Source organism: Grus americana, chromosome 2 (assembly GCF_028858705.1).
Source record: "Grus americana isolate bGruAme1 chromosome 2, bGruAme1.mat, whole genome shotgun sequence".
NCBI lineage: Eukaryota > Metazoa > Chordata > Aves > Gruiformes > Gruidae > Grus > Grus americana.
Genome location: NC_072853.1, coordinates 118,981,852 through 119,000,277, shown reverse-complemented (window position 1 = coordinate 119,000,277; position 18,426 = coordinate 118,981,852). Strand labels below are relative to the sequence as shown.

General features: G+C 35.0%; 1 protein-coding gene across 49 annotated transcripts in view; it reads right to left on the bottom strand.

The window, feature by feature from the left end:
• CLASP2 (cytoplasmic linker associated protein 2) overlaps positions 1 to 18,426 on the bottom strand; it is a 147,972-nt gene that overhangs the window by 39,659 nt on the left and 89,887 nt on the right. For 14 of the 49 annotated variants that reach the window (XM_054815216.1, XM_054815224.1, XM_054815222.1 and 11 more), the window contains 9 exons: positions 16,985 to 17,040; positions 15,744 to 15,914; positions 12,490 to 12,513; positions 9,755 to 9,772; positions 7,707 to 7,808; positions 7,544 to 7,570; positions 4,469 to 4,495; positions 2,442 to 2,612; positions 1,380 to 1,487 (listed from right to left, as the gene is read on the bottom strand). In XM_054815216.1, coding sequence (XP_054671191.1) covers positions 1,380 to 1,487; positions 2,442 to 2,612; positions 4,469 to 4,495; positions 7,544 to 7,570; positions 7,707 to 7,808; positions 9,755 to 9,772; positions 12,490 to 12,513; positions 15,744 to 15,914; positions 16,985 to 17,040 — 704 coding nt within the window. The remainder of the gene's footprint in view (positions 1 to 1,379; positions 1,488 to 2,441; positions 2,613 to 4,468; positions 4,496 to 7,543; positions 7,571 to 7,706; positions 7,809 to 9,754; positions 9,773 to 12,489; positions 12,514 to 15,743; positions 15,915 to 16,984; positions 17,041 to 18,426) is intronic. The other 35 variants (XM_054815223.1, XM_054815230.1, XM_054815233.1 and 32 more) reach the window with 10 other exon arrangements.

Here is an 18,426-nt window from a genome sequence, read left to right as displayed (position 1 = left end):
GGCTTCCAATGCTAATTAGAAGTACAGTTGGGTGCCTCGGTTTGAGATAGAAACCAGATATTTACTATTTTCAGACTATGTTTAATAGCTAGTATTACAAAGTCCTTAAATGAAAGCTACACTTGAACAAAGAAAACAAGAGGGATGCATATTGAAGACTAACTCAAAGATTAACACCAAAAAAGATCAGTTTTAGATATAATCTTAAAGAGGCAGTTTTGTATTACCAAAAAATCAAAAGAAAAAACTCCAAACAACCCAATATGTAAAAAGACTTTTATCAACTACCAACATCACAGTAACCCTGACAAGGATACATGGAGATGAGAAGTGTCCCTAGTCCTTAACCAAGAGTATGTTACTTATAAGCTAATATTCCTACGCCTTATTGACATTTCAGAAAGATAACAACGGTTTGACAATCTTGCAAAATCTCTTAAGCATCAGGTCAATGAGCTGAAATATTAAGTGAAACCAAAACTTTTGCTTATAGCAGCTCTAGAAATGAGGACTGAATGTAGCTATGCATGTGTGAACGTTTTCAGTTCCTCTTCTTCCCTATGTAAGAACAGCTGCTACTTCAATTATTTATTACTTGTTCTACACAGATAAAAAGTAAACTTCAGAACAGTACTTTGGTCATCTACTGGTATAAAGACTTCACTACTTGCCCTGTTCATTCCTAGAAAATGAAAAGCAGCCTCAGAATACAGTTCTGCTTCAGTAGATTGGTCCCTTATCTGCACCATCATATTTACTTGCTTTAATAGCAAAAAGTTAAAATTTTTATTATTTTTTCACACAATACAGTGATGAAAATACAGCTAAGGAGACAAAGAATGAAGTGTATTTTCTTCTTATAAACTGAAATGATTCCTTGACTACGGAGCAATTTTGAATAATAGCAGACCCTAGCTGTTGATGCAGGGAAACGCAGGGAATGACAGCCACACTACAGTCTTTGCTCTAGCTGGTCAGTGAGAAATGCATTATCTAGCTGCACCCAAGCAATGAGTGCTGTAATAAAAATAGAAATACGCTAATTTAAAAAAACAAAACAAAACAAAACAAACAAAACCCCAAAACTTTCCAAAAGCAGAATTTCCCTTCCAAAAAAAGAATCTAGACACTGATTATCACGCACCTTTCCAGACTTGGTATTTAAGACAAGACTAACACTAGCAAAGCGTTTATTTTTCAAGTGTGCAACCCATTCACACATTGGTCAATTCTTCATCGAATTAAGTGGTGAGTGAGCCAAAGGAAGGGAAAATCATGGTGGCTGGCTACAAGCTAAATGAAGGAGGCATGGATTCGTTAGGTGCAAATAATGAAGGGCAAAAGACAGCCATGCAAAACAAGGGGCTCCGAGTACTTACCAAGGGGTGGAAAAGAGCGGACAGGGCTTGTGTCCCTGCTACTTTCACGGCTGGCCTCCCGACTGCACCCCTGACTCACACTAGGCCGAGGAATGCGGCTGCCTCGTGCTAGTATGATTCAGGGTACAGACAAACAGCAGCACAGAAGGGAGAAGACATAAGAAAAGTTGCAGTTTTAATGCAATTCTGTTTTGCAGTAAGATCAAAGATGTATTTCTAAGAAAAGACACTGACGATCATGTTGTATTATAAGTGACAACCTTTTCCATGCACTCTCTTGATTGTGCTGGATTACAGTAAGTGCAGCCAGTTCAATGAAATTATTTCTTCGCACAGCTAAAAATGGGGATTTACTAACTCTTTACAGAATGGTTGAAAAGCCTCTTGAAAAGGATGGGGAGGAAACAAGCAACAAAAAATATGAACAGAGTATTGATTCAGAACTGCTCAAGATCAAGTTAATCAACAGTAACGCAAATGAAACAACCCCACAGCTTTCTAAAGAAGGAAAATATAAAGTTAATACAGCTAAGGTAAAAATCAAAATACAAAATGAAGAACAGCAGCAATGACATTAAAAAAACCTGATATTTTTCAATAATACTGTTTGTAATAAAGTGTAATTAGGTTATACTGTGAGGTTTAAGTAGTATGACATTCATTTTTGTATCATAGAAGCATACACATGCACACACAATTATGGAAAAGACACACAAAAGTAATGACGAAATTCATCTTTTCAAAATAGTATCACCCCTTCATTCAATAGATGGGGGTATTTTGGGGGTGGGGATAAGAAGCGAAGAAAAGTGAAAGACAGAAGGAAGACAGAGAGGTGAGGAAAAGAACAACTACTGCATTCTGACAGCAAAAAATTAAAGTTTCAGCTTAAATTTAAAACTGTCATGTACATCAAAGACTAGCCTCAGAAAACAGGCACGTTTTCGATTTTTATCAATATGTATTCTATCATCCACCTATAACTAAACACAAGCTGTGGATCTCCAGCACTTAAAGTAAGAAGGGCTATAAAGAAACCAAGAGTTATTCAGTGATTCTTACCTACTGACAATCTAGAAGGACTAGCTTCTCTACTGCATCCCTGACTTCGTGGTATTTTGCTTCGTTTTTGTGCAGTTGCAGGATTCACTAACACTCTCTGAACTCCTGTGTTCATAGTGGACAGTGTGGTTGTTGTCAAAACTCTTCCGGGAGACCCAGATCTACTGCCAGCTGAAGGCAAAAGGAATAAATATAAGTAACAGCACAGAAAATAAAACAACCATCATTAAAAAGAAAAAAAATGCTTCAAGTTAGTAGGAAAGTGGTGGTAGATTGAAATGGTCTGGTAAAACTTACAAGGTAAAAAATGTGAAATAGAAACCTCTGGTCCAAGTTCTTACAGCACTACATACAAATAGATAAAATTATCAATGCAAAGAAGCACTTGGCATGGTATGTAGCACTAGATACGCTCAAGAAACCATAAATAGTATTTCTAGTCTTCATCAACAATTCCAATGTCCCTAACATTAACATCGGTGTGTTCATTTTTTAAGCTACATGGTGTCATTAATCATATTTGCCATTAAAAAAGAAAAAAAAACCTCTTCTCCCTTGCTTTTAAAAGCATGGACTCTTCAAGCACTACTCTCTGAGAAGTTAAATAAAGTGTCACTGAAGACAATTAAAATTCTCATGTTCATTTCTGTGGAGGTTACCCCACAAATTTGAAGAAAACTTTCAATTAGTTTTAAACAAACTAAAAAAAAAATTGATCAAGACATATTTAAGCATCTTATATTTTTATTAATCAAAACTGTACATTATAAAGTGCTATAAATGTTCATTTCAAGACACTGTACTCACTACCAGAAACTGGTCACTGATCCCTAATTTCAATATTTCAGTTACAGAAAATTGAAGTTCTAAGCCCTAACAAAGAATCCATTCTTCTCTAGTTATAACCAATTTATACTACCAGTTGATATGTTGTTTCCAGCTGCAGAATTCAAGAAGTCTGACCAAATGAAAAGCAAAACATCATTTTAACCAAAGGTTAGTTACATACAGATACAAACCCTTCATTAATCTTTTCAAAATAATCAGTCATGTATGACTACAGCTATGCTATCAGATCTATAGATTTAGCATGCAACATCTCAAGTGAGTTTCATGGGTTACTTCTTATGAGGCACATTTAAAAAAAAAAGATACAATTTGATTAAAGCTTGACTATATGGGAAAAGAAACAAAATCCCAAACAAAATAAAATATATGTTGAGTGGAAGGGAGAAAACTAAAACAATGTACCATGCATATACTTTCAGATTCATTGTTTGAATTCAAACTTGAAATGATTATTTAGCAAAATCCCTTTTCAAACTATGGACCTATTCAGCAGAAATGGTAAATTAAATATACACAGCCTGGAAAAAACAAGCATAACTTCTATAACAAAAAAAGAATAGGCAAATCTATAAAATTGCTGTGGTCTGCAAAAATTAAGGGTTTGGCAGTTTCTTCATATCAGGGCATTTCAACTTAGAGCTGATATTACTATAACTTCTTCCTAGCCTCCAATATTTTATATCCCTTTAAAACAATGAAAATATTGTAAAAGTTTTCTCTGCACCACAGACTTTTAGAAGATTTTCTTCAATATATCAGAAACCTGAAAACTTACTCTTCTCAGAATACTCAAAGAAATGCAGCCTCTCACTCTAGTACTTTATCTTTCTATCGTGTAACCTGCAAAGTGTACCACTATAGCGTAAATAAGCCAAATGAAGCTTAATAGCCTGAAAATATTATACTAATAACAGCATTGTCATCCTGTTGTCAGTACTACCACCAGTAGTAGATCTAAGCAAACTGAACGATGAAAGAAGGATAACTGAAACAAGTATTCCAAAATGACAAAACCCTCCCATCTCTACTGCATTCTAAATAAAGATTACATCCAATTAGGTAAGTGTGGCACATGGGAAAAAAGCGAGCCAGAATTTCTGCTGAATAGGGTCCTTAAATGAGGTATGTCGAACAGGTGATCAAACAATGATGTATACACAAATTCCGTAGACTCTTACCACCAATGGGGTTAGCAGACTGTGATCCTGAACAAGTGTAAAGGCAGGATTAGGGTAGGGGTTTATAATCCATGAAGAGGGAGGGAGCAGAGCAGTTTAAAAAATGGATGGCAAATGGAAATAAGAAAGCTTTAGTCATTTCACACAGGAAAAAAAGCCACAAGGGGGTTATGCTAAAGCAGTGCTTTTAAGTAGCTTCCACAGTTGAAGAACTAAACTCAGATGCTATATGTACAAAGCAGATGAAGCAAAGCTGCACAAGCAAATACAATTCTTCAGTTTTCTAATCAACAACTGGATAATACTGAAGAATTAAATTTCAATTAAACATGAAACTGTAGCCTTCATATTACTTTAAAAGAATATTACATTGCCAAAAAGGTTCAAGAAGTTCAACAGCTGAACAAAAATTACACACAAGGCGAAAACTTTTTTTTTTTTTTTTTTTTTTTTGAGACAGACAGTAAAGGAACTGAACTGCAGGTGCGGTGGATGACAAAATAAAAAAAACTCACAATGACACAACTGAAAAGACTTGCATAGAATTTCAGATTTTCCTCTTTAAAATTAATCTGAAGTATAAAAAGTAAGAATTTGTTTCCATTCAGAAATTTAATTCTTTTTCTCTGAATGAAGATTGTAATGTAATTTTATCACGCTGTGTTGAATTACCTGACAACCAAACAGGAAGGAGAGGAAAAAAAGGAACAATTTTCTTTCCATAGATAAGAATACAATAATGAGCCATAGATTGTATATGCATTATTTTATGCTACAATTTAAAAATAGAAGAGGAAGAGTAAAGGGCTTCTAAAACCCTAAAAAAGTATCTTTTTTAAAAGCATTCAAATTTGCAAGTCTTTCATAAAATGATCTTTGAACAAAAGTGCTAAAGAGTTGTAACCCTAAACTTACAAAAGCATCTGTGTTACAGTGGTTTTTAAAAAATAAAAGCTTAAATCTAATATGAAGTTATTTTCCCACCATAAACTGGGGAACTAAAATAATCCCCTGTGTGGAAACATCAAACATCTCGCTCCCTACAGTACTGTGAAAATTTTCAGTCACATAAAAAAGCATCACGCAAATAGCTGGCATGGAGTGCCTGAACAATTCTCCTTTGCCTGTCCATTTGTATCTGCCCTCTTTATCTTCCTTAAAACATCTCAGAATTCTTGTTCTCCCCCACTGACAGGTTATAATGAGCTATTTGAAGCCATCAGCTCTGAACAGAAGTAGTAATAAAGGGCTGTAAAGATGCATTCATGCATTTAATTTTCACACATCATCACTTGTAGACAAATCTAGTTATTTTAATATCAATTCAACTTATATCTTTAGACATTAATACTATGCAAAAATGAATTCTCTTGGGGAAAAAAGTGTCATTATTAGTAAAAAGAAACTGAAAAAGCTTCAGTTTGTCATATGATATTAATTAAACTGACTGTATATTCAGGGAAACAATGATCATCACAAAAGTCTTATATTGCTACCTAAATTTAACCCCTCCCCAAACAGTTTATCAAACACCTTAACTTTTTTATAATTTACCAAATCTATTAAAAGTACGAAGGTATTTTCAAAAAACTTATTTCAGAACTTTCCTAATACTAATGAAAAGAGTTACAGGTACTGCTCATAGCTTTTCATAAAGGGAAAAAGTGATTTGACAGGACTGTTACCTCTCCTCCACCTTAAAATATTAATCCAAATAGTCTTTGCTTATGATACAGTGTTATCATCTTAACACTGAAAACATAAACCAAGTTTTGCACAACCTTTGTCATAGCCAATAATTAGACTTTATTTTCAAGCTCTCATCCCACAAACACTTGTGGTATTACAGCACTGTCAAAGCAAAAAAAGACTAAAGAGAGCTTCTGTTATTGGATTTTATTATTTTATATTTATCTGTTCAGATATTTTGAAAGTTTTATTTCACAAAATCTGCAAGCATTGGATCAGGTTTGATCCAAGTGGATTGCTGGAAAATGAAGTAATGCAAAATTGAATGGGAAGTACTCTAACAGGAAAAAAACCTCCCAAAACTCTCCTGCTTTTTTTAACTTCTAAACTTATTCTGTTTATGACAAATGCAGTCACTGCTATGAAGATAAATGTTTCTGCCATTAAACACAGAATTAAGGGGTTTTATTAACAGAAAGTGGATATGGTTACTGATAGCAAAATAATTGTACTGGAAAATTCAAAACCTGTATAATTTACTAGGTTTATACCATTAGACCTGACAAGCTATAGGACTAGTTAGTTTATTTTAATTATATTGTTAATTGGTCTTCCTTTCATTAATTTCATTGCATTTCACTTAATTAGACAAAGATGAGAATCTGAAAACACTACAGAGCTTAGTCAGAAGATGTCTGCTGGAGACGTCAGATGTGTGAACAAATTGCTACGGGTCAACCAGTACCAAAGAACGCGAGGTAATCAGGTCTTTTTAATTAATGACAGACTGCTCAACTAGATTAGAAATTTTGCATTAGTTTCTAAACACACAAAGAAAATTACTGTGGCTTAGCTAACATACAGTAAACTGTTTGGTTTAACCCTTTGATTCAACAGAAGCTAAGTAACTGATTATAAATTTAGGGTTTAGTGTTTTTATTCCAAAGAAGAGTTAAGTACAGGTAACAGCTGTAATACAAAAAAAGAAATATATAACCAAGAGTTCAAGTAGTGCCTAGAGCTTAAAACGGAAAATAGATATTTCTGGCTGGAAAATAAGAACTTCCTGAAAAAATGAAAAATTCGGTTTTGGAGATAACACTGAGGACACCATTCAGCCTACCCATTCCTCCATATTGCTCGTCCATGTGTCTCATGTAACTGACACAGAACTTTACTGGTTTGTGTTGGGCAGGTCAGAAAGGGGGGGAAAAGAATGTTGAGAAGTTATAATTGAAGACAGAATTTAAGGATAGATTTAATTTCCTGTTACATCATCTAATTTAATTGGTAAACTAAGACCTAACCTAGTATTTTGTCCAGAGAAAAACAACATGAATTAGAAAAGCATGCAAATACCACTGACCCAAAACACTGAAAAAATACCTTCATTTTTGTCTGGCGATGATGAACCTAAGGCACAGAACAACAACTCAGTATGTAGCTTTTTTTTTTAAAATTAACTTTGACTGTAGCCATTGGTCAATGAATATATGCTTAAGCATTTGGCCTCTTTATCAGGTATAACTGACAAACAGAAAATACATACGCTGAGACTGTGACACCACTTTCGTTCTACTTCGTCCTCTGGAATCTGTTTTAGAATTTCCAATACCAACAGAAGGCGTCGAAAGCTTTGTTCGTACACGACCTATAAAAGAAAAATGGCATTAAATCAGTTTTTTCACAGTAGAATATAGAAAGCAAAGCATCAGTAGCATTTACTAATATTTTCTTAAGTTTCTGTAGACAAAAAAAGAAGCATAGCGTAACTCAATTGGTGAAAATTCGCTTGGGATAATTAGTAGAAATTTGAACACCTTGAAGGACTTAATAGTTGAGGAATCAAAATACTTCTCTGATGCTACATGTTTCGATAAATAATTTACACATTATTGTTTAAACACCCTGAACTAACTAGCTAGTTCTTGCTTCCTAAATAAATAGGTTTTTTATATTTAAAAAGAGAAGTTTATTAAATATAATAGGCAATGCTAATGTTGCTGTATCAGGTACAGTCTTCTCATAATTACTCGTGGTTGTAATTCTAGTTTTCCTACTGTAAAATTACAAAAATTACGTTGACTTTTTTTAATAGGGTTCTGATGCTTCTTCCTAACTTCACTCCTCCTTTTAGAAAGCTAAATACAAGCCTTCCTATTACTGAAGATTCTACTGTTTTCCTAGCCACATTCATATAGACTTCTACAGGATTTCCCAAGCCTTTTATAGCATTTTGCAGAGACTAAGTACACTTAAGTACTTCTCACTGACAACATGACAAAAGGAAATACTAATCTCCTCAACAAACAGAAGAACTGAGGAAGAGACAGATTAAATTGAGTAGCTACAACTAAACCAATAGATTCACTTGTCTCTAGAATGCCAAACCATCTTGGGTTTGGGTTAAACCTTTCTGCATTGGCCATGTTCCTCATAACATTCAGAGTATACAGTGAAATTACAAAAGAAAGGAAGACCCTAGTTGGATGAATTATAGGTAACAAAGATTATTCATAAAAGAAGTAGTGTACTACATTTCCTAAGACAACCTCTCAAAAAACAGAAAAATGAAACAAAACCCAAAACCATGCTAACCATAATTCTTACAAGTTGCAAGAACAAAACCCAAAGGACTTGTACAGAGTGGATCTAGCTCAACAAAGTAATCCACTTTTAAAACAGCAAATTAGCATATTTTCTAGACATGTAGAGTCAATATTTGACCCAGAAGAATTAGGTACACAGACTGTTATTTAGTTCTAGTCTCTTTAGGCTTTCCACAGCAGAATTTGGAGACCAACCAAGTTAATATTATTCATCCAAGTAGAGGGAATAGCCATAGATGAGAGTCTATAAGAAGAGAATCAGGATAAAGGAGGTTATTCACTAAACTATTAGAAAACAATACACTAGCAAGAACGGTTAGATTAACTAGTTGAAACTCTACTAGTTATCCCCGTGCAATGGCAATGTTTTCCCACTGAGTGCTGTGAGACTGCAAGGCATGTAACTGCGTTCAGAGTTTGGCCCAAAAACATAGGAATACAGAGTGCCACTATTCCGATACTCTGTTAAATTATTGTTTGGAATCTGGTTCAATTTTACCAAAGTAAAAAAAAAAAAAACCAGTTTGTATTTGTGAGGCAAATGAACTGTTAACTCACTTGGAGTCTCTACATCCATTCACTAATGACAGCTTTAAATGTTAACAGCATATTGAAAATGAATTCCCAAGTCTCAAAGAGATGAGTAATAGTAGCACCTGCTTCCCAGAGCATGAACACATTTGATGAAATATTCTGTGACAAGATTTGCTTGAAAAAACAAATGCAAAATTACAAAGCTCCTATATTTTCACACTAAAAATGTTAAGCAATGACACTTCTACTGCAGATGAGTACTTGAGAATTAAAATAAATGCAAAAGAATTTTAAAAATACTACATGACAACCAAGTATTAGATGCATAAGCTATCTGGAGTTATGAACCTCCACAAAGCCCCAGAAAGACCACATTCTAGTTTCAAAGCTTAATTTGTATCAATGAAAATATGAAGCTGAAAATATTAGCTATTCTAACAAAATATTTTCTTACCATCTTCAGAAGCTGTTCCTAAACAGAAAAAATAATAAAATACATGATATTCCAAACAATACTATGTCTCTCCAATTCCTTTTTGAGATTAATCTTATGAATCTTGACAAATTTTATCAAGTCAAGAGGTCTAAAGCTTTTGTGTTGCAACTCCATAATTGAAATGAAGTTATCAAGAAACATCCATGCTATACTGTTAGCAATTTACAAGAACACAATAAATAGCACCACCTTTCAAACTTGTTACAAAAACCACCAAAAATAAAAAAAAATCAATAGAAAAAATAAATCTATAAGGTAAGTCAACAAAATGACATGTACAGATCAAAACAGACATTAAAAATATTTTAGTGCAAGCTCTTCTGAAAATATAAAACACATTATTATAAATTATCTCAGAGAAAAACACAAGGACAGTGTTTCCCACACTGGACAGTGATAATTTGATACGAACTGCCAGCAAAGAGGATTTCTCAGAATTTAATCCATGATTACTCTGAAGATCTACATGCACATGATCAAGTTTTGCTCAGATAAGCAGAAGTAATGCGAGCTTGCTGAAACCAGATCACGGTTGAACAAGTATGCCAAGCTTAACCAGGCTTGATTATGACAAAATGACTTGGATAAATCTTTTTACTGACATCAGTACCTAGGAATTGATGGGAAGCTATCTAAACAGCAGTCCTTCCTCTCTCTAAGTTCATTTGAAAAAAATCTGATTATGGAATAAAATACATATTAGTAGTAAAAAAAATTAAAATGTTAAATGTCTCAAAAAAAGTCCAAAGATATTTCCACTTTTGTTTTCACTCTCTGCCATTGTTGCCTTGTAAGATAACTATAATGATTAGAACATCTGTTAGTTTCTTTGGCTAGTCTGAACTTAAGTTTCTCAGCAAATCTGGCTATGGCTATCTTCAAGGCTCTATTTTTAAAAACTACCCCCCCAAATCCAACATTCTTCCAGAGCTGGATCTTGGAAGGCAGGTTCTATGCAACACCTAAGTTAGGCTAACAGCTAGCTGCTCCTAAAAGGGGTGGTTCATGCTTCTCCTTCCTCTCTCTACCCTTCTGCTACCACCTGGTTTGGATGGCTACAGGCTCACTGTCAGCTCTAAAAGCTAAGTAACAGAGTATTATTCACTTTTGTTTTATGAAATCAGTTTTCTGGAGTTTGTTCACCTACAGTGATTGATAAAGGAGCATTACAAGCATTAGTGAAAGAAGTGGTAAAAACATGTGGCCAAGATCAGTGGGAAAAGGAAAAATGATTAGTTCGTCCTGGTGGTGGTTAGATCAGAGCAGCTATATCATACAACTACAACTAGAGACCTAAGCTGTGTTCATTCTGCCTCACACATCATCCCTACAGATATCTTCTAGGAAAAAACTCTCTTATTCTGATCATTTGGGTAGCACTTCCCCTACTATTTTTAAACAGATGTGTGGGACACCATTAGTTGTGACTACTGATCTGAACAAAAGAAAAAGCCTGCACCATGGCCCTAAGAACCTTTATTGCTGGTGACAACATGCAAAAGCTCAAGATTAAGTGTTCAGCACAGATAGTTATAAATAAATCCTACTATGTGCAACATAAGGAAAACTGATATGGAAATGAGACAGACACTACTACCCTGTACAAACCCCCTCATTTTATTAAAATAGGTTTGCCATCTGTAATACTCAAAAATGGCTCAGATACTTCCAAAAAGTATCTCTCATGAAACTGATTATCTGTGCTTTGAAATGATTCAAGATTCTGGGCTTGAGAGATCTATCTTCTTACTGTTTTCATTTCTATTAAAAATATCACCTGCTTTGCTTCCAGTAAACTACTCATTCTTCAAAATGTGCTGTTAATAAACCCATGTGACACGAATTATTAAGTAAGTAGCAAACATAACGGACTTAAGTGTTCCCCAGCAATAAATTAGAACTAGAATTATCAGGCATCGAGCTGGGGCTCTGTCACTTTATTATACGGGAAGTATTACTTACACACATCTGAAACAGACAATTGCTATGAGAAGCCTGATTCTTAACTGCTTTGCAGTTAGGATAAAAATATATGACAACTCCCTCCATATGTATAATACAGTGAATTAAGAAAGAGTAAGCGCTAAAGCTTAGCTGGAATATTTGGTAAGCTATTTTACCAGGTAGGTTGTCTTAACAAACTATTCTTTAATAGAATTACGTTGTAGTACAGGATTTACAGGCACTTCAAGTTATGTAGTTAGACTATATCTTGATAGAATACTTTTGAAAGAAAAGATTTTAGGTTTTTGTTGTTGTGCAGCTTTTTGGGTTGGTTTTTTTTTATTAATAATTGGTCAAGCATCTTCTGTTCTCCCACTGCTGTTCTGCCAAGAAGTCAAAAAGTTCAACTTTATAGGTAAAACTATGAAACACAATGGAACTAGAGCTAGTTAAAAGTATGTATTGCTTAGAGAAGTGCTCTGTAATTAATATTTTTTTGAAAAAATCAGGACTAACATTCAATCTCAGATAAAGTTTCTGTTGCTGATACAGACCAATCATCAAAAACATTGACAAATACAGCAATAACACAACACATATTAAGACATCAGGATTACATAGAGGTTAATTAAAACAGAATAGTATTTTGTTAATGAACAGACAAATATGTTAAACATTAATAATTTTACATAAAAGACACTTTATTAAATATTTAATAGAATTAGAGGACAGACTAAACAATTTCTTACCATCCATCTTGTCAGAAGTATCCTCTTTGTTGAAAAAGCAGGCAAAGAAACATGGAAAACTTAGTGTGTTAGAATAAAGGTGTTCACAGCAGAGTCATAAAACATTAATTAAGGAAAATACATTAATATTAAATACAGCAGACATGTTTATCTAATTCATGCACGTATAATCTACCTTAAGTAAAGCTGGTTTCTCTCAATCCAAGGTACAAAATTACAGAACAAGGTACAAGTACCCTGCAGAGGGATGTTGAATAAACCCTCTCCATATTACCCAGATTTGAGCAAACCCTTACAGTAAAATATTTATAAACTGTTTCATGCTTGGTGTCAATAGCTACTGAAGCATCAGTACATATTTACATCATTACCGAACCACAATATTCCTATTTCTTACTAAATTTGCTACTGAGCATGAAGCCCCACCTGGGGTAAGGGACAGGAGGGAAAAAGACATCACAATAAAGACAAAGGACAAATGGGAGAAAGTTCCACTCTGGTTTAAAAGCATTAAAGATTTACCAGTTCAGCTGGAAGGTAGTGCATACATATTCTGACAGTAACAATCAGAATTAAAATATTTAGTGTGAGACACATAATTACGGCTCAAGTCTCCTCAAAAAGGACATTAATACTTAAGGATGTCAAAGACAGTCAGCATTTAAAATAACTAGAGAATGTCCTCATGCTTCTAGAACAGTCTTTTAAAAAAATCCAAACAAACATAAATAAGCAAGCAAGCAAGAGTTCTTCTGTTAATAAAAAGGGAAGAGAGAGGTAGAGACAATTATAGTGGCCCTCTGAGGCTCTAAATCTGGCAGCTGTTTAAGCAAAAGGTGGATGTTTCTCTATAAGTAAGGGTGAAAATGAAAATAAATTCGAGCTCCAGAGGAGACATTATTATTTATTTTGGTATTGACTGCAACATCTGAGAAGACGTGGAAAGCATTTTGGAAATACAGTAAGATTTTCTAGGCATTTTAGTACTGTGGACAGCATTATCTTGCCAATTCTGTCATTTAAGTTGCCATATTTGGATTTAAACAACCCCCTTAAAATGAACAGAGGGGAGAAGTTTACCAATTAGCCCATTTTCTGAAACAGCACTTGCTTGGACTCACGCTCCATTAATTTTAAGGTTATCTTTCAAAAACTAAGAGTAAACAATATTTTGAGGTGGATTTCATGGTTTATCCATAGCCAAACACACAACAGTCACACTCTGTACATAAGAGGGGACAGGTATGTGCCATTTAAATTACCTGACCACTGTTGAAAAACTGTTAGGAGAATGAGCCAAGATCAATCGAGCAGTCCTGCTTTTGTGTGACTGTAAACAAACCTTTGTCTCCTTGACTATCACTGCCCTTATACCATCTGTAATAATATTTGACTTTACTATACACTGCTAGTATCAGATTATTTTGCCATTTCAAACCACCGTTGCATTCTTCTCCACAAGAGACTGCATCTGCTAGCAAGGCAAAGCTTTCCAGCTACTCAAATCCTTCAAAAGAATATGACCTGGACTTAATGCCTATTTGCTCCTCTCCCCCACTCACCAAATCTATAAACTACAAAGAGAATAAGCCATTTCTTTATTCCTGTTATTTTTCTGCATAAAACCACCACTATTTACTTCCCTGAAAAACCTCTGTGCCCTTCTCAAGCCTTGCTTACAAAATTCTGGGCATGAATCACCTATTGCTTAAAATGTCCTGAAAGCAAACCAACACTCCAATCAAGAACTAATTTTCTGTGCAACTCTTAAGACCAAAGTAGTCTCTTCATTTCAGCAGCATGAAAAAGACAGATTAACAGAGATATTTCTCTCTCTGCTTTCCATTTGACTTTTTTTTCCTTCTATCACCATGCTCTGTGTTACTTTTACTTCTCACAATAGCTGAACTCCAGCTTTCTCTGAGATTCAGAGTATGTCCTGTTGTACACCAAAACGGACCAGACTGTATTGTCTCTGACACTGGAGAATAATCATCCCACCTATTTCAGGCTTTTAGGCATTAAGTTAGGAGGAACTGAGAATTCATTGAGCGATAACCATAGGTGTATCTCCTCCATCAAGCAAACTGAGCAGCCTAACTTTGGTGTCCACCTGCTACCAGACATTCTCTGATTCCCCCGCTGTGTGCACAAGAGGGAGCCCACACCCAAAGTTACTATTTCAAGTAGCAAGTATTCCTTTTAGTCAGCAGTGCTCACGCTCATAAACTTAATCCTAAAATCAACGGTGTTCAAACCATTTCAAGTAGGCCCTAATGACAAAAAAATCAACTAATTTTAAGTAGTTTTTAACTTAAATTTTAATTTTAAAAAGCACAACAAAAAACTTTAAAAACCATAGCCTAAGTGTATCCTAATATCTCCCCAAACACAAGGTAAATCAGAAGGATGATATCGTTTCTCTGCCTCTCTTGTGATCACCTTCAGCAATAGTGACATTAGGATATGCCTCCTTAGTGCTCTAGCTGGCACACAAGCCAAGAAGAAAAAAAAAAACCTAACAGTTTTGTGACCAGTGAACCTGACTTCTCCCACTACTACCCCTACAGTATGTATAACCTAAAAATAACAAAGCTATATCCATATTCCTTTACCCTCCCCACTTAGGTGGAGGTTCTAGCAGCTACCACCACTGCCACCAAATACTCTTATTTGTAGCACTTTCTATGTCTAACAGCAAGTATTCCTATCGATGAAGACTGTCACCTAGACAAAAACATACACATAGTTCCACCAACATGCTTAGGAAGAAATCTGTGAAATCAATGTTGTATGTTATTGTGCAGAACACTTCTGTACTACGTGAAGAAGTCATCGCTTACTGCCAGGATGTCTCTTTAGCATTGTTGTAAAATAGACAGCTAAAAAAAAGCTGAGAAAAATGGAAAATCAAGAGTCCTAACAGTCATTTCCCTATTATGTCTAGAAACAAAAAAGCCATGATCACCATCTGCTGTTAAGCGAAGGTACCACTCCTTCTGATACTTAATTCCAGATTAACACATTTAAAGAACACAGTATGGATACATTCTTTTCATTGGCAATCTTCCAGCACAAGAAAAATAAAACCTCTAGTAAAGTTGGTAACTTACTTCAGAACATCTGCTCTTTTGCAATACTCCAATACTACTAAAAACAATAACAATTTTTTAAATGTAGAAATATTTTCCTGTAACTTTTTGATCAAAAACTTCCAAAAATATTTCACAGTATCGTGAAGATGTTTCCTTTACCTAGCGAAGCATAAGATCCTGGAGGTAGACCAGCTGCTGACAAGCGCCCAGCTCCAGCTGTCTGTCCAGCAGCATGGCGGGCCTTTGCACCTGCGGCAGCATTAACATCAATGTCACTGCGAGACCTTTGCAGAGTTCCCGGGCTTGGAACACTCTTGCTGCTGCCTGAAACTAGGAAAAAAAAAAGAGAAAAAGAAAAAAAGAAAAAAGGAAATTAGTTGGTAATGAATAAAATTAGTTATATTTAAAAGGTCAACATTTTCTACTACTGCAGCATACCTGCAAAAAGTACAGGAAACAACGTAAAATACTGTAACTCAATATTAACAAAGTATTATTGAGGTTAAGAAGTAAACTAGACCTGGTGTTGCCATGAAATTCAGATAAAGAATAGTTTATTTTACAGTAGTATTTATCTTCATTCAGCATGAAATTTTACCATTATACAATACAAACTATGTGCTTCCACCCTTGTACACATTACATAATTCTGAACCTTTACGTGATTATTGAATACATTATTGAATGATTCACAAACATAAGCAAATCCACATCATCCCTTGTGATACTGAGGGAAGATAATATTCCCACACTTCAGCTATGATAAAGCCACAGGCAAGCTGAATGCTTACCTGGAATTGCTTTAGGGTCTAATCCTCTGTAAAGTATTTTCATATTCACTTCCTATTATTTATTGAATATTAACTATTCACTTCAGTTACTTTTAACCATTGATTTAGGTCTTCAAAACTTGACTTCTCCTTAACAGTTTCAATATCCAGAAAATAAGCACTCTCAAGTATTGGCCATTTGTAAAAAGGAGTTCAACAATTTACTCCTCAAGAGTTACAAACACATTATGTGAAAAGAGAAAGAAGGTATTAAGTTCTGAAAACTCAAGACAAAATTAAATTCTTTGAATTACAAATCTGTGGTTTTGTTTTTTGGTTTTCATAAAGAACAGCGGCTACATGGGAATAGATGAAAGGTATGAGTCCTTCATTTCCAATTGCCATAAGCCTAATAATCATGAATAGACCACAGAATAACATTTTGCTTCTTTGAGAGCAACTGTTCCATGACAAAACTGAAAATACATAAAATGTGAAGCAAGTATGAGGCAATCTTAGCTCCAGGTGCAGTCTGTAGTGACACATACCATTATTCAACTTGGAAAAAGAGTAAATGCTTAAGACAGTAAGATTTTAATCATGCACTGCACTATATAGCAACCACCTTACCTCTGCCTGTAAGGCTTGCTGGGCTGGCTGCAGACCATTTAGAAGATAGAGGCCGACTGGGGGGGAAAAAAGTCAATAAACCAACTAAGTCAGTCTCAGGTATCAGATCCAAAAGGCAACAATAACAGACAAAAATAAATCTTCTGTTCTTTTCTCCCCTTCAACTTTCTCAGCATATTTTAGATAGACACATTAAATACAGAATGATAAGGAAAACACAATCATCTTGTCTTTTGTATTTTATAAAATTACATCTTCATCACAAAGCATTGATCCTTTGGTTACCAAAAGGCACAGTTTGCTAACACAAAGTTCAGGCATTCCAGACTTGGTTACAGAAACATTTAAGGCTGTCAGTACAAGGTATTAACCACTGGTCTGATCTTCTGAATCAGCCGTCAAACAAGAACAGGGGGAGCTACACAAAAAGCTTGATTTATGACAGATATTATGTGGTGTCTGCAGTAACAATGAAAACAGGTGTATAATTCATGAGCTCTCCAGTCCTACATCTCCCAAGAACTGAGTTACAAATTAAAAAGAAAAATACTGGAACTTCCAAGCAGAATTTCCCCTGTTTGAATATTAGAGGCTCTTACAGTTTATAAAAGGAGAAAAATGCCACAGCTTTTCCGCTATGCTGTCTCTCCATTTCCCTTTACTCTTACTGCATAAATGAGTAGTTGCCAAAGCAAAAATCTTTCTGTCTACTCAAGTTTAACTGTGAGCTCTTCCTTCTGCCTGGTTCAGAAAGGTAAAATACAGTCAGTCAGAGGGACCAGGGAAAAGCAAAAGACTAGTAGCAGAAAACATGATACTTTATGCATTGATTCATACCTAGCCATCTAAATATTTATCTGACTGGGAAGGATTGTATTTGCTGAAATAGTTGACTATTTAATCAATAGTCAAATTACAGCCAGAGTCTCGAGTCTCAGCTTTAGCAAAAAAGCAGAGAGAAAAGCTATGCATAATATTGTGTATTTATCTGAGTTATTAGCTCAGACACTCAATGATAATACAGAGGTCAGCACTGTTACCTAACAGAAGATCATGTATTTGTAGCTTCTTATGAATAGTACCTGCTTTTCTGACATTGCTAACTAGTATTTTGCAGATATTTTGCTGCAAGTAAGTGGAGGAGGCCCAGACAGAGCTCCTGGGTGCATCCTGACCTTAGAAGCTGCTCTAAACAGAAGGCCCAGACAGCTGCAGCACTTGCACAATCTACTGTGATTGAAATTTCATTTAAGCATTTCATATAGGTAGGCACAAGTCACCACATTTCTCTCACTCCACCATCCTCTTTAAAACCATTTTTTGATCAATGAACTGTTAGAGCTGTAAGTTCAGAAGGTCAAAAATCATGGGGAATCAGACTTTTAAGAAAACCATACCTATATTTACTAAGTTAGTCTATAGAGGGAGAACTCAGCATCTAT